Raw genomic sequence first — 24310 nt, forward strand, 5'->3', positions numbered from 1 at the left:
CTTAGGCAGTACAATTTACTATGTCTGTGCAAAGCAGGGACATTAGTGGGGAGTCGAAAATGTCAAGATGGCAGCAGTGACTACACAATTGAGACTTTGCCCCTTTTAAATATGCATTTATGCAATCTATGTAAAAAGGCTGGCCTCTGATTGTGTCATTGTGACCACCATTTTGATTTTTTGGGAACCCTTCCTGAATGCCCTAGGTACAAAGCATTCTACAAATGTTTGGCGCTTTGTGCCTTCAAATGTGTTAGACAGCTTTACACTTCTGTATCTTTTTCTGAACACAATACACAGGACTGATAATCAGGCTGAAAAATAATTGTTTCTTACAGAAATTTTATTTTTCAAAATGAAGCTAAGGTAAATTTGCTTAGTTTAGTTATTAAGAACAAAAGGCTACAATACCAATAATAATATGGAATAACCTTGAAATTTATAAACGCAAGTATAATAAAAATGTTACAGGTAATCCTCGACTTCCAACAGTTCATTTAGTTACTCTTCGAAGTTACGATGGCACTGAAAAAGTGACTTATGACCATTTTTCACATTTATGACCATTGTACTGTCCTCATGGTCATGTGATCAAAATTCAGACCTTGGCAATCAACTCATATTTATGACTGTTGCAGGGTATTGGGATCGTGTGATCACCTTTTGCAACCTTCTCACAAAGTCAATAGGGAAGCTGGAGTCACTTAACAAATGTGTTGCTAACTTAACAACTGCAGCGATTCACTTAACAACTGTGGCAAGAAATGTCATAAAATGGGGGAAAACTCACTTAACAAATGTCTCACTTAGCAACAAAAATTTTGGCCTCAATTATGGACATAAGTCGAGGACTACCTGTATTAGAATAAATTAATGTATCTTCTTTGGTTTTGTTTAATTAAACCTATGTCAAATAAGTTTAATTTTGAAAAAAATTCAAAGAACATTAGAAATGCTTTATGTACATGAAATATTTTCATCCTCTAAACATAAACACATTTTTCAGAAGAGAGAGAAAAAGATCAGAGATAGATGTCATTTATAATGAAAAAGGAAGTATTACTTCTAGGCAATATAGTAATACATGTTAATGATGTCCAGTAGTACAATAAACACAGCCTTGATTTGAGAAATGAGTTGGTGCATTTAGGCCACAAAAATAAGAAATATAGTAGTAGGTTGCAATGAACAGAATTAGAAGAAGGCTAGGCATCATCATACTTGTGTTTAACTTTAGTGTGGAGTCTATGCAACGAAACAATCGCCCCTCCTTGTGAACTGAAACTGCCGCAATTTGTGAGCACTTTATCTGGCAATCAAACATTTTCCGTATTTTCCTTTGTTTTCCCTCATAAGAACAATGCTGGAGAATTAGTAGATATGCATGCCTGCTACATGCATACTTATGGCTCCATAAATAAACAGTGTAAGAAGAGATATTCAAGCTATCCTTCTGCTTCTTCTAGATGGATGAAATATATTCCCTGAGTTTCTTCCTTCCATGTCAACTGTTTCAAGAGTCAAGTGCTCTGAGGTTCATAATCCAAGAGGAATTATAGAAGAGAATACCAGGTCCGAGAGACATTCTGTCCTCAGTGCTATAGAAGCACCCATGGCCCCTTGCTAGAAAGGCCATCTCCCTTGCCATTCAGACACAGGAACCTTCATAAGAAAACATCATAAACAAATAATTTGCTATCACAGGAATGTTCCTGAGTTGCTCACAGCGCTGTTTGTGTTTCCGAATGAAAAATGCTTCCAAACATTTCCTACAAAAAAAAATGGAGGTTTGAATTATAAACTGATGCCAACATTACTAACAATGTGTCACAAAATTACATTCGAATCCGATGTATGTTTGGACTATGGCTTATAATAAACTTTAGTTGTAATTAAGTTATGGCATTGACCAGTAGTTTAATCGTAACTAATTTTTCCTTTTGATTTTGGAGAAACAAATATTAATTCTGTTTGAATTTAATCATTATGAATTCCTTATTTCTTGTGTTTAGATTTTATTATCTGTTTACTCATAGTTGTGTGCTGCCTCAATTTACAAATTTTAAGCAGTTTATACTATAGTAAAATACAGAAGCAATTCATTATAAAGCAACATAATCCTGAACAAGAAATAGAATAGTTAACATTTCACTTTAACCATCACTGAATTCAACCACAGCATGGTAACACTGATTACTGGAAGGCCTGTGGGAAGACCAGTGTTTTAACTAGTGTCCTAAATATTAATAGGGACGTCTTGAGTTTAGGGAGGCAACCTGTTCCAGATGAAGGAAGAGATAGCAGGGGCTTAAGTCTCACTCCATTTAATTCAGGAGTGGTATTCAGCAGGTTCTGACCAGTTCTGGAGAACCGGTAGTGGAAATTTTGAATAGTTCAGAGAATTGGTAAATACAACCTCTGATTGGCCCCGCCCCCATCTATTCTCTGCCTCCCGAGTCCCAGCTGATTAGGAGGAAATGGAGATTTTGTAGTAACCTTCCCCTGGAATGGGGTGGGAATGGAGATTATATAGTATCCTTCCCTTGCCACGCCCACCAAGCCATGCTACACCATACTCATCAAGCCATGCCCAGAGAACCAGTAGTAAAAAAATTTGAACCCCACCACTGATCTAATTCCCTTACAGTAAGCACGATTGGGATGGGCAGATATGAATCAAAACAGAGGTCTCATCCCTTTCTCAAGCCATGCAAGCCAGAGAGATAATCACCAACCACCTTGAATTGCAATTGGAAGTAAATTTATATCTATAAATAATGCAATTCCTGCAACGGACTAAGTGTACTAACTGAAGTTTCTGAATGTGTTCAGTAGCAGACCACGTACAACAAATTGCAACAATTCAAACATGAACATGAGAGATAATAGACAGTACATCTGGCAGAGGAATGAGTCAGTGTCTTCATTTAATATCATTTTGTTCTTTTAACTGACCTCTTCCAAATTTTGGAATTCAGCACTGCTATCTTCCAGAGATTCATCTGAAACAGAGACTTCGATCTGATTTGACCTCTGAGTAGGAAGAAAGTTGTTATTGTTTACAAGATTAACATATGACAATAAAGCTTCAGAGTCTTTTTTTTATCAGCATAAGATTCTAGGGGATTCATTTCATGTAATATACATTTCAATAAGTTCATGAATCAATACACACATATATAAGATGATTAACCCAAGTTACAGCATAATATAAATATTTTATGGGTTTTTTCAGGAGCCACTGATAATGTTTCAGCCTTGTAAGACATATTTAGCAAATTACAAATTACAAATTATAATTATGATACGTGTGTCATAGCTCTGAGTTGCAATATATATAGGTGTAAACCAGCATTTCCTATCTTAACAATAGCATGGTATACAAATAATGTTTTAGGGTGGTATGATATTTTAATCAGCTCTGTCATTATCTTTGTGCTTCAAATACCAGTAAAATTTTCTGGATTGTATAATAAATAGTTGACAGGTGGTATTTTAAATGCTTGAGGAATAGAGCTGGAAAAATATAAATGGAATTCATAGCTGGCAATAATCTTCTATTAATGTACTCAAACCAAATTATTAGACATCCCATGAAAGACAAGTCCTAGAATACAAGTCCTAGGTTTTTCAAAGTTTCGGGTAACACGATTCTTTCTCTAATTCTCTAATAATTTATTAAAGTAGAAACAGACAGTGGAAATCATTCTAGGTTTGAAAAAGTGAATGTATACAACTGGGTTTAACTGCAAATATTTATATATACCACTTAGAATTTATTTCATATACAGTATATATTATGTAGACTTAGTTTCAAAAAAGATTATGCTAGTCCTATAATTCTGTTCTAAGACACAAACTCTAAATTCAGCTATCTATAAAACATGAGCTTAATACTTTGCCAGGATCCAAGTGATTGCAAGATTGATTGAAATGTATATACCTCTATGGAGTAAATATATTTGATATACAGGAAAGATAAAAGCATTTAACAGAATAACAGAGTAACGGAGTTGGAAGAACCTCTATTCCAACTTCCTGCACAAGCAGGAGACTCTATACTATTTCATACAAATGCTTGTCCAATGTCATCTTAAAAACTTCCAATTTTGGAGCACCCACTTGGACACAAGTTGTTCCACTGATTAATTGTCCTCACTGCCAGAAAATATCTCCTTACTTCTAGGTGGCTTCTCATCTTGATTAGTTTCCATTCATTGCTTCTTATCCTGCCTTCAGGTCTTTTGGAAAATAGGTTGACTCTCTTCTTTGTGGCAGCCTCTTAGATATTGGAACACTGCTATCATATCACTCCTAGTCCTTTTTTTAAATTAACCTAGACATACTCAATTCCTGAATCTTTGTATGTTTTAGACTCCAGTACCCTAATCATCTTTGTTACTCTTCTCTGCACTCTTTCTAGCGCCTCAATATAAATTTTATATTGTGGCAACCAAAACTGGATGCAATACTCCAAGTGTGGTCTTACCACTTTTACAATTTAAATCACTGCAGCATCCTGATGTATTTTCTTTGATGTGCAACAAAACTAGAAAGCAATTCTGCAATTATACTTACATCTTGCTGGCCGGGGGATTCTGGGAACTGAAGTCTATATATCTTAAAGTTGCTGAGTTGAGAAAGGCTGCAGTGACCCATGATCTCCGTAACTGAATAGAATCTGGTGGTCTTTTTAAAATATCTATTTTCCCTTGGTGTGTTGTGTACAACGTAGTAGATTTACTTTGAAGGCAGATTTCTTTGAAAACTGCAGCATCAGCTGATGTTTCTAAATTTTAATGTGCCATTACAGATCAAACAAGCAGATTTTATGTGTATGTGGTCTTTCAAGCCAGTTTTGCTTCTTGAAGACTATATAGTAAAGTCTATGCAGGTCTCTGAACAGAATTTTATTTTTTGGGAAGTGGTTTACCATTGCCTTCTTCCTAGAGCTGAAAATAACTGGCTCAAAGTCACTCAGCTGGCTTTGCCTTCTGATTTCTTCTGATTTCTAGCTCAAGGCCTTTAATTACTATACCAACAAATAGGTAGTTTACTTCTAAAATGATTTAACTTGCCATTTCATATATTCAAGCTGTAAGTAGTAAGGCCATATTTGTGTACTGATGGTAGCAAGTTCATTTATCATCCCAGTCAGATTTAGGTGAGATGGCAAATGTGCTCAAATCAGTGAATGATTAAATGAAATGCTAATAAGCTAGTTTGACCTATATAAAATGAAGATATTGCTGATCAACAAGCTTTTGTCCAAAGTGATTACATGATACTTTGTAAGAGTAAACAGAACTGGTCCTGGTTTAGCTTTTCACAATAAATGCAAGGAGGAGGAGGAAGAGGAGGAAGTTGTTCTTCAATGGATTTTGTCTCTAACTTGACTTTCACGGAGTTTAAAATAAGATTTTATGATTGCATATATGCAATAACTAAGATATAAAGCGTGATTTGTCATCTTGTGATTAAATCAATAACAAGCAACCATTTTAATTATATATCACATTTGATTTACACTTATTTAGATCCATTTTTATATGCTTTGTTCATTATGCTTATGTTAGACTGTCAACAATTGTGTTTCATCTTAATTTGTAATATAATAAACTCAACTAGATTTACAGGAAAAGTAAGCTAGTGGGTTGTTTAAAAACAGTAGTATAATTAGGATTGGGCAAGTATAGCCTTTGAATAGAATTTAATGATAGTAAAACTACAAATAGAATGGAATTCAAGTAAGAAAATAAAATGAAAACGCCTGTTACCAAACTCATACTGTTTTCTCATTTTAGCTGCACAAAATCTATATTTCCCCAATGTCTACACTTCTCTTTTTCTCCTTTTAGAATTTTGACTGCTAAAGTTAGCTTGGCCATGACAATAGAATTGCCAGCTACAGTTTTGGTGGTCATGAGAAAAGATGGAAGAGCATACATGATATCATTTCTGTTTTTTGAATTGTTGTTATGTATCCATAAATGGGGATGCGGTGGCTCAATGGCTAAGAATCTGAGCTTGTCGATCAGAAAGGTTGGCAATTTGGCGGTTCGAATCCCTAGCGCCCCATAACGGAGTGAGCTTCCGTTACTTGTCCCAGCTTCTGCCAACCTAGCAGTTCAAAAGTAAAAATGTAACTAGAAAAATATGGACTACCTTTTGTGGGAAGGTAACAGTGTTCCATGCGTCATCAGTGTTTAATCATATTTTTAAAGAAAATAAAATCAGGGTATGAAATAAAGTAGTAAATATAACTAAATAAGTGAATTATTTATACCTGTTCTAGGACAGAATGACAAGGAGCTCTGCTGCTGTTCATTGTTGCAAACAAAACAGCATCATGGATGGACACAAAGAGGTGACAAGGCTCAAGACCTCCTTCTTCAAAGACTCCACCAATGCGAATATCATCATACACTTGAGCTAATGAAAAAGACAAACTTAAAATTACTGATTGCAGCTCATTTCTTTTTCACTATAACTGCTGTTGGAGAGGGATTTCCAAAATCTTTTAAGTAAATTAAGTAAACCCTATTGTTGCTTCCATCTGAAGCCCAAACAGATTGAACAGGAAGACTGAAAGATCTGCACTGCCCCTACCTGGCTAATGAGCTTATTGAGCAATATACTCAAATAGAGTTGATTTTACATAGCAGAACATTTTTCAGGGAACAGGAAAAATCTGTACCACTTAGGACTGGCTAGATAACTTTCCTTCTTTGAAAGAAGATGAATTTTAGCTCTGCCATGACAATCAGTCAGTAGAGCGTTTTGAAAAAAAATTAATTGTTCCTCTCCTCTCCCTTTGGAAACCTTGTGCTGTGTAAACTGCTTTATGAGCCTGATCATTCACCTATGGTTGAGTTTAAACTTTGAAGCTATCTTGCATTTTAAAAATAACCCACACAGCTCATATGTTTCTGCATGCGTATTACTAGAAGGCTACCTCAAGTAGTTTGATTTCATTTCTGCTCTTCTCAGGAGCTAGTATTACTGTAAACTTTTTCCTTGCCCTAGAAGATCACTAAAAGTCTATTTAAAGTGTTTTTGCCTTGAAAAAGAAGCCTTTGAGGCAATGTAATGTTATCAGTTTTGTGTTTGTTTTTAAATTCTTAAAAACCAGAAGATAGCAAAATGAAACTGTTGCTTGAACTGTGATTTTTCCAGTCCCTGGGATATACTATATATTGCATGTGTAAACCTACATATGATATGATATAGTAAGTGAACATTCAACTTTTGATATTTGCCACCAGAAATGGTTTGGCCTCTTGTTAAATGGAAGTCAAATGAAGTTAGGTATATGGGTTTGTCTCTTTACCAACAATTACCAAGTAGCTTGTTCTATCAGCTTTGTCATTAAAGTTCTTAAAATATTAAATATCCATATTTCTCTTATTCACCACCTCTTTCAATTGTTTTATTTGTCTTTATATATTAAACTCTGAAAACATGGCTTCCTTATTAATCTGTAAACTACCCTGGATATTTTTCAGCTCAAACAGTATCGCATTTTAAATAAGTAATAAAGAATAAAATTCTTACCAGGTATATTTGCAAGAAAGACCTTAATCCCAATCCTTTGATAGTTGGTACAAAGCTACACAAGAAGACAAAATGAGACAGTGGTGATGGATTGATTTCAAATAGTTGTGGCCTTAGCATTTACAAGCATTCATTTAATGTGTAAGTATTAGATATAATATGTTAAGCTCTTTTTTTTTTCTAAAAAAATAAATAAAGCCAAAGACAACACAGCACTGAATTTTCCAAAATGCCCAGTTATTAATGATGTAATATATAGTCTAAAACCAAATAATTAGAACGGGAATGGAAATCATAAGGCTCACTTTTATTTATAAGGTATATCTTTGAAAATGAAAATAATATTGTACTTGGCATATAGAATTGAAGCCACAATCTGCATCTCTTTATTCTGTGGCTTGCTATATAGTGCTTAGTCAGAAAGTTAAAATAACAATGTAAAAACTCATATTTTATCTACTGAAGGTGCAGTATTTGTTTTTTGTTTGTTTGATCAACAGAATGTTAGTTGTTACTTTGGTTTCACAAATAATCTCCTGGCTTCTCACATGTCTTCTCCAGAGACAATATAGTCTGTTCTGACTATACTGAGTTGTCCACCTTTCCAATTTGCAGCCAGAAGTACAATGCTACTTGTATCAAACTTTAGTCCTGATTAATCCTATTTAAACAGGACATTTTAAAGACTAGCTTCAGTGAACAAGACAGGTTCCAAAAAAAACCCCATACCTTTCCCAAAGCTTTTGTGCCCATCAGATCCACAAAGCAAACTCCACTCATGTCAAGAATAATGGTGTGGAAGTTCACAAAAGGGGGTGCAAGGTTCATAGGATCAATTCCGGAGGCTGGATTAATGCTGCAGTTGCTGTTCCTATGATCAGCTGTGTTTCTCTGTTCACATGAGGTATTATTTGGATGTAAAGAGTTCACAGCTGGGTTGAAGACAATATAGGAGATGCTGTTGCCATTGGCAGCTGTCTGGTTATTATTGGTATCTGTTGGAGAGGTGCTTTCAAAATCCTTATGGAGTTCTTGCAGAGACACAGTCTGTAACAAAGAAAAGTAGTTATTTTACAAATCTGATCCAGGTGCTCAGAATATTTAATGTGTGATAAATATATGTGTAAATTATTATTTTTTTCTTTCCAGGATGAAAGAAAATGCCATTTTTGTCTAACCGTAGGAAACCTCACTTATAACCTAGATAATTGCTTGGTTACCTTGTCTTTTCTGAAGATAGATTTGAATTTGCTTGTTTTCTGTACTGCTGTCACCTTTTCTTGATTTTTCACAAACTTTTTTCTGGCCAAGTAGACTTTGATGGGATCCACACCAGTCTGTTTAGGGTGAAAAAAGTATTTAGCTACATTATCTTCATACCTGGACTTTTTGGATATCTAAATGTCAACCTGACATATAAATAAAGGAGTACTATTTTTTCATGCTAAGACATAAAAAAATAAAGCAGAGGACCTCTACTTAATTAATTGGAATTTTTGTTAGCATCCAATAATAGCATTTGTATCAACATATCCCTGGTTGGTTTTTAAAACCATATATTGAGACTATAAGAATATCATATGAAATAAAATTTAATTTATTATTAGATAATAAACCATACCAACATCTCTCTGGGAAACACTGAGGAAAGTTAAGATATAATTTTGCAGTATAAATGTTTGCCCATCGGCTGTTTTTCCTTTGCAATAAACTTCAACAAGCAGACATTATATTTAAGAAGTTTAATGCCATCTTTCAGTAAAAATAGTTTTAGGGTGGACTATGAATAAAAGTATCCCTTTCCCTAAAATAAAACATTAATAAAATATTAAAACCAAAACTTGAAGCAGTGTATAAACACATAGTAGTAATAAAAAAACTTAAGGGAAGTAACAATATATTCACTTCTTCTAAACAAAGAACTCCCTGGAAGATAACTTTGCAAGGAGCCTTCTCATCCACTAGGCCAAAATAAATTTAAAGAACTATTTGTGTGAGTATGCAAATGCACACTTGTGCATATGTGTGCATTTGCATGTGTGCATGTATGTGCATATACAGAAACGATCCAGCCTTTTGTTTCCAGTTTGGATATGATTCATCTGCATCAAAATTTCTTACCTTTGCGATAACTTTCTCCCTGAATATTTCTGAATTAGCAAAATATAATGGGGAGCAGTAGGTGACAATTTTAATCCCTTCTATTTCTTGAACCTACAAAACAAGAGTGACAAATTTCAGTAAGAGAATATTTCATGGGACCAGCAAAATGAGAAGGAAGAAAAAAAAATAGGGAGAAGTTAAACTATACTTTGTCTTTTTAAAATATCAACAATAAAAATATGTATTGCTTTTCAATCACAGGTTAATTAGTGCAGCAAAATAAGGGCTATATGTTTAATGCTGTATATAGTACAGATATATAACCTCTGTAGATCATAATGATGCAATTTCAGGTGTACTACAAAGTCTTATTCAGATTAAGTCTTTTAGAATTTTTGACATAGAATTAAATTTAGATTTCTCCAAAATAGTTGCTCCGCTCTATTTTTTAATGTGATGAAAAAGGGAACTTCTTTAAGGCATGAAAAATAGTATCAAGTATATATCAGAATTTGATTTAATTAGAATGTTAAATATGACTATCACTAAGTGTTGTATCATTTATTCTTGATGAATGTATTTTATTCTCCTTATGTACACTGAGAGCATATGTACAAAGACAAATTCTTTGTGTGCCCAAACACACTTGGCCAATAAAGAATTCTATTCTGTTCTGTTTTGTTCCGTTGTTATCTTTCCCTTTCTGGTTCAATAGCAATAAAAGTAAGGAGCGAACAAAAGAACAGAAGGGTTTTCTAGCTCTGCTCACTTTCTTCCCTTTGCTAAAGGGATAAATAAAATAAAATCTCATCCTATGCTATTAAACAATCCAGGCTTCAAATGAAGACTCCTCTTTGAAAGGATTGCTTATTTTTTCTATTTTTGGTTCACATAACATCTGCTATAACTGAGAATACACTTCAGCAATATGTGTTATGTATGTAGGATTATTAGGGAGAAATGACTCATTTACGATGGAACAGTGGTCTCCAACCTTGGCAACTTTAAGCCTGGTGGACTTCAACTCCCAGAAATCCCCAGCCAGCAGAGTTGCCAAAGTTGGAGATCACTGTCCACAATGGTGGATGGCACAAGAAGCAGCCACAACTTAAGCTCCATTGCTCTGGCAGCTCCTGGAAGCTGTCCTCTGATACCATAATATCACTATAGTCAGTGGTGGGTTTCAATGTATTTTATTACTGGTTCGCTGCATGCGCAGAAGCGTCCGGGGGTGGGGTAGGGTGTGGTGGGCAGAGCTGCCACCACTACCAGTTTCCGCCGCCACCACTACCGGTTCTCCCAATTTGGGGCGAACCAGCAGAAAACCCACCTCTGACTATAGTACATCCAAATCTTTTTTGATTGTTTTTTTTTTAATGAGTGAATGGGTGAATTAAGAATAGGTAAATTAAGAATTAAGGCAGCCCAGAGTAAAAACCATTTCCATTATAACTTTTAAAACTATTTCCAAAATCTCCTATTTTCCCATAATGACACCAACATTTTGGGTTTGGTAGTCAACAGTGCTTTGGGCAAAAGAAAAAGAGGTTGGACTGGACCTTTGGTATTAAATTATCTCATTGCATTTAAACCATTTGCCTCCAAATGTGATATGGTCTCATGAAGCCTAATATCAGATCATAAATGTCAGAATTATGGGTCCTCCTAATAGTGTGGTTTTATACAGAGACCTCCTTGATTTTTTAATAATCCCAAACTATTCACATGAGGAGCAGAAGAAATCTAAGGATAAAAGTGTTACTTTTTCAATATTGTTGAAATAAGAGCCAGCAGCAATAATGCAGGGGACGCAGTGGCTCAGTGGCTAAGACGCTGAGCTTGTCAATCAGAAAGGTTAGCAGTTCGGCAGTTTGAATGCCGCGTAACAGAGTGAGCTCCCATTACTTGTCCCAGCTTCTGCCAACCTAGCAGTTCGAAAGCATGTAAAAATGCAAGTAGAAAAATAGGAACCACCTTTAGTGGGAAAGTAACAACGTTCTGTGTGCCTTTGGCATTTAGTCATGCCAGCCACATGACCATGGAGATGAATTTGGACAGCACTGGCTCTTTGGCTTTGAAACGGAGATGAGTACTGCCCCCTAGAGTCAGGAACAACTAGCACATATGTGCAAGCGGAACCTTTACCTTTAGCAATAATGCTGATTCACAGATCATGAAGTTATAATATTGTTTGAGAATTTTGCCTCTCAGTTTCAAAACTATGGCTTCATTGGGATAGGCTGCACATCACATCCAAACAAACAAAAATGTTTTATAATTTAGCATTATATAGAAACCATAATCGCTCAACAAAGTCAAATCACATCAATATGGTATGAAGCTCTTTTGTTGCTTCTATTACCTTGCTGTAGACTTTGGGGTTCTTATATATATCAGTAGAAGCTACAGGGCCGAGGACAGAACCATTGCGACTGGGAAAGAAAATAATGGAGCATGAATGTTAAATTACAGATAGCTAACAGATGCAGTTTACAAGGAATATGCACACAGCAGTAAATGCTAAAGAAGGTGATTTTTTTTAACCTGCTAATTATCAAACTATCATTGGTCTGGTTGTAGGAGTTTGAATCCAATGTGAAGGAGAAAAGAAAGCTTAGAAAGGACTGTGTCTTTGGTGGCATAAAAGCAAGCAAGCAAGCAAGCACATAAATAAATATTTGTAAGGAATTAGCTCTTGTGCATAAAATACTAGAAAAAATCTACACAAATTAACTGGAACTATTTTGAATTCTTTCTCACCCACCCTGGCCTGAGTGATTAATTTTGACGTTGGGAGAGGTTTCCTTAGTGAAAGAGATGAAGGGTGTGTCTGGAAGCAATGCACTACTAATCATATTCAACTATTCTTCCTTTTTTTTGTTACCAGGTGATGGGAAAGCTTAGTCCTTCAGAGTAGAAGACAATATTTGCACTATGTAGGAGTGAAGGAATGAGATGGAGCAAGAATAAGTCAGGCTGGGGAAGCAGTCATAATGCAAAGACCTAGATAGATAAACAGGTGAGAACTTTCATCTGATGCAGAGATATATGGAACAAAAGAACCTCATTTCCAGATCTTGTGGAGCAGCAGAAGAGTTTTAGATAGCTCTGACAAAGTGATGAGGAGTGACTTCCAGAGCAATCATGGGGATTTGGGCAATGGAAGACATCTGTTCAAAATACATCTACTGCATTTATTGGAAATTCTCTAAGTGAATTAGGTGCACTGGTTTTACAATATGCTTATGTGGTTGTTTCTGCAGTTCAATCCTTCTCCCTGCTGCTAATGAACTAAGTGGTCTACAATTTTGGATGTTACCAACCAGCATCCAAAGAGTACTAGATTGGGAATAGTAGAACTGGATTTTCAGAGAAAAGAAAACTTCAATGGTTTTTAGAGAGTTTGATAAAAAAAGGGTGAAGATTGCAGCCACAATGTAACTGAAGCTCCATCCATTTATTTTATATGCATTTGCAATGCAAATGAAAAGCATGTTGAACTTCAGTCACACTATTGTGGCCACCATCTTGATTATTTCTCCCAATACCCAGTGAATTCCTCTGGAAGAAGTGTGAATAAACATGCTGTCTGAAGCATACATTGTTTTCCCCTATGTGAATGCATGATAAAGTTTTATAGATATATTTAGAATACAAAAATACACTGAAATTAAGAATTGAAAATGAAATAGTTATTGTGGAGATAGAAAAGGATGAAATTTCATGGCAGTGGATTATTTATTACACATGGACCTGGGCATTTATTACAATACTCTTTCATGCAGTGGTAATCACGAAGATACACTTCACAAGTAAATAATCACAGTACTTAATCACAAGTAAATACCAAAATGTCACCAGGTGAAGGCAGACTAATGATAAAGAATTATCTTCCTAAATCAATGTTTTTCAAACCTGGCGATTTCAAGATGGGTGGACTTCAACTCCCAGAATTCCCCAGACATTATGCCTAATAGAGACAGGGAAGCCAGCATCAGCACTGCCAGCATCGCATGTATACTGTTCACTGTTGTAAATTCCTGCTGCAGAAAAGTTTCTCTCTATTGGTTTGTTTAACTATAGCTGGTGTCCCAAAGGTGCTTTTTCAGGAGACAACCCGACTTTCTTGTTTTTTCCTTTTGAAGAAGCTTCTTCAGCTTTGACAGGATAGTGGGGAATGGAAGGATTTATACTCCTTGCAGACAGCTGGTCATTTGCATCCTTTTAGAGGGTCGCTGAAGCACCCTCAGGGTCATCTGAGTAGTGCTCCTGGTCCTGTAGTTTGCATTTTTTTTCTCTGGAAATCCATTCCTACTCCCCTATCATTCAAAGGGTGTTCATCCCAAATTGTGTAGCTAAAAGTCTGTAGAGGTTCTCAGTTATCCAGGTCATGGTTGTATCAAAGATGAAAAAGAAAAGAAAAAAACAAGAGAGTCCATTTGCCTCCTGAAAAAGCACCTTTGGATTTCCAGAGAAATAATTGCAGGTTACAGGACCAGGAACACTATTCAGGTGACCCTGAGGACACAGATAAACCTCCAAGTGCTTCAGTGACCCTCTAAAAGGCTGCAAATGACCAGCTGTCTGCAAGGAATATAAATCCTTCCATTCCCCACTATCCTGTCAGAGCAGAAGAAGCTTCTTGGATGAGAAGTGAAATGTCTTCAAAAGAAAAAAACAAGAAAGTCCAGTTGCTTTGTGAAAAAGCATATTTGGGACAGCCATGACCTGGATGACTGAGAATCTCTACAGACTACTAGGTGGTGAAATTCTCACATAGTTGATTTTGCCATCTTAATTTCATGAATGGAAGTACTTTATAATTCTTGTATCTTCTGATGCTTTGGACTGTAGACATATAGAAAAAAGCATGTCTTGCCCTGTGCCATAAAATATACTATCGGATTTCTGTGCTGTTAGAAACCAGCATCTTTTGCTTTCTAAAAATTATTTCCCTGGGAAGAAAGACCAATGGACAAGTAAAGATCCATCCAATGTTTGCTTTCCTCATCTTTCCTGCTCTTTTTCTCCTTTTCTATCATGCCCATTAGAGAATGGATAGGAATTATTCTATATTTCCATAATCTGTCCAGCACCTAAAACACTTTGAATGCTTCCTAAATGTTTATTTACCACAATAACAATAATACAGTTCATAAGCACATCCGGATGCTTCATAGACCAATCATGTTTTACCTGAGGTTAACAGAGAAGTATAGCACCCAAGACTGGCTTTCACAAATGAAATCATGCTGTGGAAAGATTAGCTTTAGCCATAAACTATACTATCAGATTTCGGTGCTGTTAGAAACCAGCATCCTTTTACCCTTTACTTAAACCCTTTACTTCTTACATTGAGCCCTTGATAAGCAATAAAAGGAAATTCCCTTGTGTATACAGGGCAGAAGTACTTTCCTATTCCATCCTTGGAATATGTTCACAGGAAAGATAGATTAGCAGTTTATTAACAGTGGGTAGTTCCTTCATGTTCCACATAATGCCATTCTGATTTTCATTTGACATTTTGACATAAATTATGGAAAATGTCTCTACTGATGCGTTAATACTTACAACTGGGTGTGGAAAACTACCACTAGGATGGAAAAACCCACTCCCACAGCGAGTCCAATAGGCAAGCCTAGGAAGAATGCTGATAGGAAGCTCACCACCCAAACCATCTGTGGAAAGACAGAAACACAGCAGGTTACTTCCTTGTATTGAGCCCAAGTTTGCTGAAGTGGGTAAAGCAGAGCATGTATTTGAAAGACACCTGCTTAGCTATGGCTTATGGAAACTAGAACTTGGAATTGCATTATTGTCTCTAGATAAATCAAGATCAGGTACTCTAGAGGCATCATTAATATGTACAAATGCTGAAATCACTATTCTGTTTTATGTAAATTACGATTGTAACCATGCCCTGTATGAAAATAGTTCAAGTTCAGGACAATTTCATAAACACCAAGTCAAATTCTAAGACCACATGCAACAACTATTCTTTTTACATATTTGCTCTGTAGCAATAAATACCAACATCTCTCTATATATCATTGTAGAATAATTTTTTCCCTTTCCTGAAACATGCCCAGGCAGCATCAGAAAGCACTGATATGATCTTTTCCAATTTTCCATTGTGTTAACCAAGCATAATCATTGTAAGAGTTTCTATTCCCAAGAGGAATGTGTAACAGAAGAAATTTGTGTCTGAATTTCCCTTTTCCCTTTCTTCTTAATTCTTTAAATAACAACAATGGCAGATTAAATTCTTTAGCTTTTACTAAAACAGTAGCTCTTTAGTTACTGTTGCTATAATTTTTTATTGACTTATGAGCTGCTCTTGGAATCTGTCCAGCAAAAAAGTTAAGTATTAGTGCTTTAAATCAAAGATAAGTAACTTTTTCTATTGGAGCCCCTCTCCTATTTTTAAATTTGCTCTGACTACAAAGACTATGGGAGTATTATTCAGGCAAGGGGGAAATTTATAACTTTGGGGGAGAATTGGGTGGGTAAGGTATAAACCAGGCTGTGCAGACATTAATCACATTTATTTTACACATTTGTTTGCTAATATCACAGAAATGTGTGCTGATCAAAGACAAGATTTGGTGGTGCTTTGTGGACTGCAAAAATGGGCCAGGGGAGGTTGCATGAACCTTTGGCTGGCCTGCTTGCCTACCTTTGCTTTAGTTAAAAGAGAGTTTAGTTGGAGTATGATTCCAAGAGTTACAGAGTCAGTGCCTCTGTGTTTGCAAGCTGATGTGAATCATTCTCTCCAATGCTAACTGACAGAGCATAAATTAATGAAATTCAAAGGATGGATCTCTTTTTTATTGATAAAGCAATTTCTGAATAAACTTTTAGCAAATATGGGCAAAATGTATGCAGATGTAATCTACAGTTATGCAACTTGCTCAAACAAAATATCCAACAGCAAACACCGAAGAGATTTGCTTTTTCCATGATAAAATGTTTGGAACATGTTATACGTTTGTCAATAGAATTTTTTTCAGTCAGTGCCTAGTACTCTTATCGTTTTCTTTTTAAGCCTTTTTCCTTTGGTTAGTGGAAGGTCATCTATATTTTAGTACAGCAACTCTCAAAGTTGCTAGGCATCCTTGGAAATCCATGGGACCCTTTCAGGGGGTATGTGACATCAAATAAATAAACATTTTAAAATGTCTCGGTTTTAGTTTCTAATACAGTAAATATTGATATATGTAGCCCCCAGAAGTCAAAGCTCTTTGGAGTCCTCAATCATTTATAAGAATGTAGAGGGATCCCAAGGCTGAAAATGTTTGAGAAACACTGTTCTAGTAAGTCTGTCACCTTGCGGAAATTCAAGTAATTTGTTTCTGGTCTCATATTTTCTGCTCTGACTAGCATCTGCTATCCATGTTCTCAGCTAAAACTTCCCATCTTTTTAAGCTTTGGTGATGTTTAAATTCAACATATGCAATAGTAATTCCAGTCTGGGTATTACATATATCACAGCTTAGTTCAACTTACTTTTTGTAATATCAACTCATATACGCTTATTAACATCCATGCATAACTAGTTATAAAGTCACAAAAAATCATTTTAACAGTAAGAAAAACCTGGTATCTAGCTAAATATGTAATGCAATTTATACAACATGCATTTTGTGACATACAGTATCTTTTAAAACGAAAGATGTGATTGAAATGCTTCTCTGGACTAGACTGTTTTAACAAAGTTTCTGAATATTTTTATGGTAAGATTCTAGAAGAATTCTGCTGTACAGAAATGCAATTTTTTTTACTGTAAATAAAATATTTGTCTAGGTTTTTGCTAACATTGTATAAAATAGTGACTTAATTCACACTAAAAGGCATATTCTTCTTTCTCTAAATATTCTGCTACTCACACAATCCAACTTGCTTTTTTTCCAGAGGTAATATGGATCAGTCAGTTGCTTGAGAGAATTCTTCAAATTTACAGCTATCAAAGCTCCTAGAACAGCCTGTGATGGAGATTACATGATAAAATTAATGACAAAATAGGTGTGAATATGTAGGCCCCCAGTGTAATGCCTTTTTATTTGTAAACAGCTAGGATAAGTTTATAGAAGCAACCTAAAAGAAGTGTGTTTGCCAAATAATGTGAAATGGAATGTGGCTTAATTAGATCTTTCAGGTATGGGCTGCAACAATCTGGTGACCACCAGATGGCAGAAAACATTTATGTTGTCTAGCCAAATGTTTTAAACCCTGACCTGCCTGCTCTAAATACATGGAATGTGTCTCCTTTCAGAGGACTTGATCAAAGTACTGTGTTATTATTATCACAGTCCATTTTATCATACAGAACAGTATTTCTGGACACAGATCACAGAAGAAAGAAAAGTAGCTGCACAATCATATGCAAATATTCTCGAAATTAAGTCTTAATAAATAAAAAGGCTTAATCCCAAGAAGTGTATGTAAAATTGCTGTCCTAATATGAGAGGCATCATGAGAAGATTTTAAAAAATCTTCTTTTCTGGTTCGTTAGTTTGTTATTTTCTGTTCCTTTTTCCATTGAGCAAATTCTTTCTTGAAATAAATTACTTAGTTGCTTTCCTATGATTATATGCAAATCCACTTACAAAGATTTCTGATATTTTCAGCCCCTGACCACTAGTCTTATTGGTTTGGGATGATGAAAAAACAGTAACCGAAAATATTTGGTGTGTATGTGTGTGTATTAAGTAATAAGTTAACTATTTCTAATTGATAGATATGTTTCAGCTTCCAAATCATGTACAAATAGTACATGAGCGAGGGGTGGTGGTAATGTTTTATAGTATTTCTACTAAATCTAGTTTACGGCTTTCCTCACTGATTTCTTTTCTTTTCTTTTTTAGGCTTCCTACTTTAAACTAGAGCAACTTCAGAAATCCTCTTGCTCAGTCCTATTTCAAAGGCAATTATATTCTAGCTAAAATCTAAAAGGCAAATGTTTAAGAGTCAAACAATTTATAATGTTTTGCCATATAATTTGCCCTTGACTGCAAGGGAAGTTACAAGTCTGTTGGCCCCCCTTGATCTTAATTACAGTTTACAATGTCTGAAAATCATATTTACTTCTTTATTTATATTTGTTTTACAATATTTCTGTGCCACCCAAACAGATTGAGTAGCTTTCAGTGTAAAGCAACCATAAAACCAAGCAGAAGAATGTCAGTGTCTTCTTCTAGAAGTAGAATAGGCAGCAGGCATTAAAGTTCAAATGTGTAAGGTTGGGCACATTCTGTTTGAAGCAGGCAATCCCAAAGGACCCAAACCATAAAGGCCTTAATACATAATAACTTGAATTGTATGTGAAACCTATTAATAACCAGTGCATTGACTGAAGGAAAGGAGTCTGTGGAATCATGTTTTAACTGTCAGCACATTTTCTACCATTCTTTGAAATGATTCAAAGGCAGCCCCAAGTAAGTTATTCTACAGTTGTCCAACCATAAGGTATTAAGGGCTTGAGTCACATTAGCCAGAGCATGTAGCTCTAAGAACAGCCACTTCTGGTGCCTCAACTAAAGCCAGAGGGATATACTCCTGGTGGCATCTCCCATCTTCTATTTGAGCAGGAGCCATGAATCTAAGTGAATCTCCTGATCATGGATCTGTTTTTTCTTTGGGGGCTGTAATTCCATCCAGAGACAAAATTGGAGCTTCTAAGGAGTCAGACAAATTATTACTGACAAACAAAATATAGTTTGTTTTACTCATAGTTTGTTACTAGAAGTTTGGTCAAAGTGTCTTATTGCATCTCCTGTTCAGTTATTTAAGTTGTTTCCATATGAATTCAACTTTTCTGACTTTTCCTGAAAAATTTGTACTTTGGCAATCAAACAATGTGTTCACAAAAATGCATTTCCCCTGTTTAAATCTATGATGAAAACACCCTCTAAAACAGATCTAGTAATTTGAATATTTACCTTTGGAAGAGGGCTAAGATAGCTTCCCAAAGACAACATGGTCATCATTACCACCAATGCTACACAAAAACTTGCCACCTGAGAAGAGAAAAGTAGCTTATTACAAAAAACTATTTGGGACTATGTCATAGTACATTCCAGTTTAAGAATACAAATCAAAATAACTGATGAAAGGAAGTGTTATGAAATAAAGATAGTTTCCTGCCCTAATTTATAACAATGCACATTTTAATTTGTCCTGTGAAATCATTGTAATAATAGTTACTGCTGCTGCACTGAATATTTGTTTTGCAATGAAGAAACATCCCATTTAATTAAATGTAAAAGCAGTTCTCCCCAAAATGAAAACATGTAGTGATATTAGCAATAACAATAGCATTTAGACTTATATGCTGCTCCATAGTACTTTACAACATTCTCTGAGAGGTTTATAATGTCAACATATTGCCCCAATGAGAAAAAGGGGCTGATTTTGCGACGTGCGATTTTGGTACTCTGAAATCGCATCGATATTTCTGCTGCTGGATGGTCCATTTGGATCTAAACCGTCCCGCAGAGACAGTGATTGAGAAGGGCACCTCCTGCTGATCTCAGGGACACCGCAAAATCCATGAAAGATCCAGGAATAGCCTTTTTTTCTGGCAACAGAAATGCAGCTAATGAAGCTGCTGAAGTTGGGACAGCTCCGGAACGGGAAGAAAGCGAAAAGAGAAAGTGTGTTGAATTGGGGAGGAAAATTTATTATTAGAAAAAGAGACTACCCCCCAAAAAATTAAGTTAAATTAAAATTGAAGATAAAAGACTGTAAGCGGCAAAATTAATCTACATTAAACTTAGTGTGTTATCCTGTTTCTAATTTTTTTTCATGGATGGAATTTTTGCAAAGACTTCCTATTTTTTAAACTGAATGGATTAATTTTTCTTCTTCTTTTTTCACTTTTGATTACACCTATGGATTAAATAAAAAATTCCTTGTTTTTTATAATGCTTGATTGGATTGATTGGATAGTTTTTGATCTCCATTTAAGGTTTTTCTCTCTTTCTTAAGTTTGGAATATAAAGAAGATAATAAGAATGATTATAAAGAGGGTTGTAACAACAGGAGGAAAAGCAGTTACACTGCCACTTAGAGGCTGGAGGCTGGATACATTGTTTTTTCTTCTTTTTCTTTGATCACTTGAGATTCAAGGTTCTTTCAGTTTGTTTACTGATAGTGATAGTAGGAAGAGCACAAGTTGTTTATACAGGTGCTTTTTGGGAGTTCTATCACTAGCTATTGGAGGGAAGACAACATTTTGACTTGAAAGATAATAAATGAACCTGTTTGAAGTTTATTAAAATAGCTTGAATCCTATGATGGCAGTACCTGCAAAATTGGAAGAATGGCACAGCAGGAAAAAGAAACTGTAACATTGCAAATGATTATGTTTAAAATTCAAAACCTATTAGTTGTGACAGAGAGAATTGAAAAGAAATTGGAGAATATGGAATACAAAACAGAAAAATCTGATTGAAAAACTGAGGCTGTTTATCAAATGAAGAATGTGGAGGACAGAGTTCAAAAATGGAATAAAAATGAACAAAGAGATAAGAAAACTGTGGATACTGACAACAAAATGAATGTGGTTAGTAATGGCAAGAGTGGAATATGGAAAGGGGAGATAGAGGGATTGGAACTCTACCCCAGACTTCAAAGCACAGAGAAGAAAAGAGAGAAAAATGACGGAGATAAGGAGAGAAATCTTGACAAAAGCACCAGTGATAACCAAAGATAAGCTGATGGAAAGAGCAGATGCTGGGTTTCGAGCTTTTATGAGATATGAAAGGAACAACATGTTGTGAAGAGAAGTTCATACAAGATTTATTAAGAAAGTAACTAGAATATTAATGCTACAAATGGCAAGAGATATAAGACTGCACTATTACTGGAAAGATACAGGTTGATGCAATGAAAATATATAATAAAAACTAAGCTAAATTTAGTTTACAAGTAATATATATATAATGAAGTGACAATAGTTATAGTTAAATAATGATTAATAATGATAACAATACATATAGATATATTTGATAATATGAAATTTTATATAAACAACACATGGATAATATGAGAGGAGGTTTAAAAGCTTTATCTAGAATGTTATAAAGATGTATTGCGATTGGATGATTTTAGGAGGATTTAATAGAATGTTATCATATAATCCTATTCTAGATTTTGAATATTATATATAAAAGGATGTAAAAGCAATTATAGTCAAATTAAGGTTGAGATATATTAATAGTGATATATGAATATATAAGAATTTAAAATATGTGATTTGATATGAAAAGCAGGTAATGACTATGGAAGAGATGCATGGAAATACTGTAACCAACTGACACACTCTCTACAATTTGTAATGGAAGATGGCCTTTTTTATTTTTATGTTTGTCTTTGTTCAAAAATAAATAAAAGTTGTTTAAAAAACATATTGCCCCCAACTATCTGGGTCATTTCATGACCTTGAAAGGATGGACAGCTGAGTCAACCTTGAACTATTCAGGATTAAACTCTTGGTTGTGGGCAGAGTTAGTCTGAAATACTGCATTCTAACCACTGCATCACCATGGCTGCCTTCACATTCACATGAGTGAGAAGTTGGGTTTTTTAATTAGGATGTGGCTAAATTATGTGTCTGTGTGTCTTATTTTTCATTGTACAAATCACTTCTTAATGGATTGCAATTTCCCTAATATCTCACACCTCAATTAAACCTCAAGAGAAGAGAAGACAAGATAGAACTTCTAAGATCTTTTTTCAGATTAGAAGGGATGGACAACCATTGTGACTTCTGTAGTTGGGAGAAATTTGTATTAGAAAGGAATAACAATATTCTCCATCACCTTGTAGCAACAACAACAAAATAAATCCAAAAATACTAAAGAACTCTGGGAATCAGACTGAAAAAAAGAAGCTTCTCTTGCAGCACAATTATTTCTAACTACATTATTCCCGCAAAAGAAAGAAATGTTATGTATAAGAAGTTGACTAAATCTCCTGAAACTATTGCTGATGAAAAATGACTCATTATAATATTTTGAATTTGCTGAATTTAAAGTGCTAGCTCGCAAACTGGTGTAGTGTAGGAGAGCAGAATAATGAAGAGATGGGATTCTAAATCAATAAGGTGGCCTTAGCTGTATCACTTCATTTCCTTTCTACAGTATGGGAACAGTAATACTACCTGGTATGATTAATTAAAACAGTGATGACCATATGGCGTTTCAAATGCTAATTATTAGAGCTGTCCAATAATTTGGATTTGATTCCCAAAAAGGTGCTTTGGAGAGCATGGGGTTGCAAAGGTAGCATGTGCCTGCAACTCCTTCAAGAAGTCACATCTTTTCCTGGGTTTGCATAGCACTTTTCTGGAATTGAATCTAAAGAACTGCATTGCTCTGCCATATATCAGTCACAGAACTTAATTTTCTGCGAGTTCCTCATCCTTCTGGCCACTTCTTTAAGAATAGTAGGGTAAATTATGCAGAGTAACAATGATCTCTAGTTGTTGCTCCAATACAAAACTCAGCAGTCCTAATCACCATGGTCAATTGCAATGTGACGGGCCTGAAATTCCCAGTTATATCTTACAAATATTCTGTATTAATTTGAATATGACTCTAGAAATATGGGTTTGGAGAGGATGCTGAGAACTTTAATTCTGAATTCCCAGGATCATCATACATAGTGTAAAAATGTCTAGAATACTTTTCACAAATAAATCTTCCCATTATGAAGATGAAATGGCAAGTAAATGATAAACAACCTGAGATTTTCCACCAGCTCCATCCACAGCTAAGGTGACTGAAAGCGCACAGCAGATCACATGGATTTTAAAAAAGGATCCGAAAAAGTTACTGCAGCCCAGGGCCAACATTTCCTATGGAGACAATGGATGAGTCAGTTAAGGTTGTAGAAAACATCAAGCCCTTGTCCTTATAGTGAGTTTGTTTTGGCAACACTTAACTGGAAATAGAAATAGGTCAGTCATTATCCTAATCTGGTCCCTCATTTGTGGGTGACATTATTCATACAAAGACTGCACCGATTAAGTCTTCAGAATCTGCTATCCCATTGCAGGAGAATCATCCACCACCAACCCTCCACAAGAATTCTTTCCACTCATTCCAAAATTATCCCATGGTTCTCTGGGTCACATCAGTCACATGTTTGGACACTTTCAGGCCAAGACAGTACTAACAGGTATCTGCCAATTTAAATCTGCCACCCAAGTGAATCATCCTTTCAGCCACTGGGCTAAGAGAGAGCAGGTCATGCAGAAATGGCACAGTTGGCTGTAGCAATTGTTTAAAAGGCCAGCATTGTGCAAGTTATTGTATATGATGTTCCTTGATGGCATTCTCAGATGGCATCATTCTAAGTTACTCTTCAAAGAAGTTTGATTAATTGGACTAAAAATATTTACATACTAAATCCCTTGAACGGTTTGCTCCAGATTCTGCTCTGAGGCAAGTCAGCAGTTGTGAAGCAATTGAAGAGTAGTAATGATCAGGTTCTTACTGGCTGCCTGACAGCACAACCTCTATGTAGAGGGGTCACCTAAAACTATGACACAGGGACGTGTCATAGCTTCCTCCTCCTCCTGTTGTTATTATTTATTTAATGTAAGTTACATCCTGTTCTTCTACACATAAGTTCTCAATTAACTATGCCA

General features: G+C 35.4%; 1 protein-coding gene across 1 annotated transcript in view; it reads right to left on the reverse strand.

The window, feature by feature from the left end:
• Nucleotides 1-1165: 1165 nt before the first annotated feature.
• The window catches only part of SLC26A9 (solute carrier family 26 member 9), a 53865-nt gene continuing 30720 nt past the window's right edge, over nucleotides 1166-24310 (reverse strand). The window contains exons 10-21 of the mRNA XM_087720074.1: nucleotides 23402-23515; nucleotides 19596-19673; nucleotides 17544-17639; nucleotides 15229-15335; nucleotides 12020-12089; nucleotides 9676-9768; nucleotides 8775-8891; nucleotides 8284-8601; nucleotides 7555-7609; nucleotides 6287-6432; nucleotides 2956-3033; nucleotides 1166-1769 (exon numbers count right to left, since the gene is read on the reverse strand). Coding sequence (XP_087576200.1) covers nucleotides 1722-1769; nucleotides 2956-3033; nucleotides 6287-6432; nucleotides 7555-7609; nucleotides 8284-8601; nucleotides 8775-8891; nucleotides 9676-9768; nucleotides 12020-12089; nucleotides 15229-15335; nucleotides 17544-17639; nucleotides 19596-19673; nucleotides 23402-23515 — 1320 coding nt within the window. The 3' untranslated portion in view covers nucleotides 1166-1721. The remainder of the gene's footprint in view (nucleotides 1770-2955; nucleotides 3034-6286; nucleotides 6433-7554; nucleotides 7610-8283; nucleotides 8602-8774; nucleotides 8892-9675; nucleotides 9769-12019; nucleotides 12090-15228; nucleotides 15336-17543; nucleotides 17640-19595; nucleotides 19674-23401; nucleotides 23516-24310) is intronic.

The sequence above is a fragment of the Thamnophis sirtalis genome, unplaced genomic scaffold (genome assembly GCF_051295495.1).
Source record: "Thamnophis sirtalis isolate CommonGarterSnake01/CBP01778 unplaced genomic scaffold, rThaSir2_p1.2 scaffold_7, whole genome shotgun sequence".
NCBI lineage: Eukaryota > Metazoa > Chordata > Lepidosauria > Squamata > Natricidae > Thamnophis > Thamnophis sirtalis.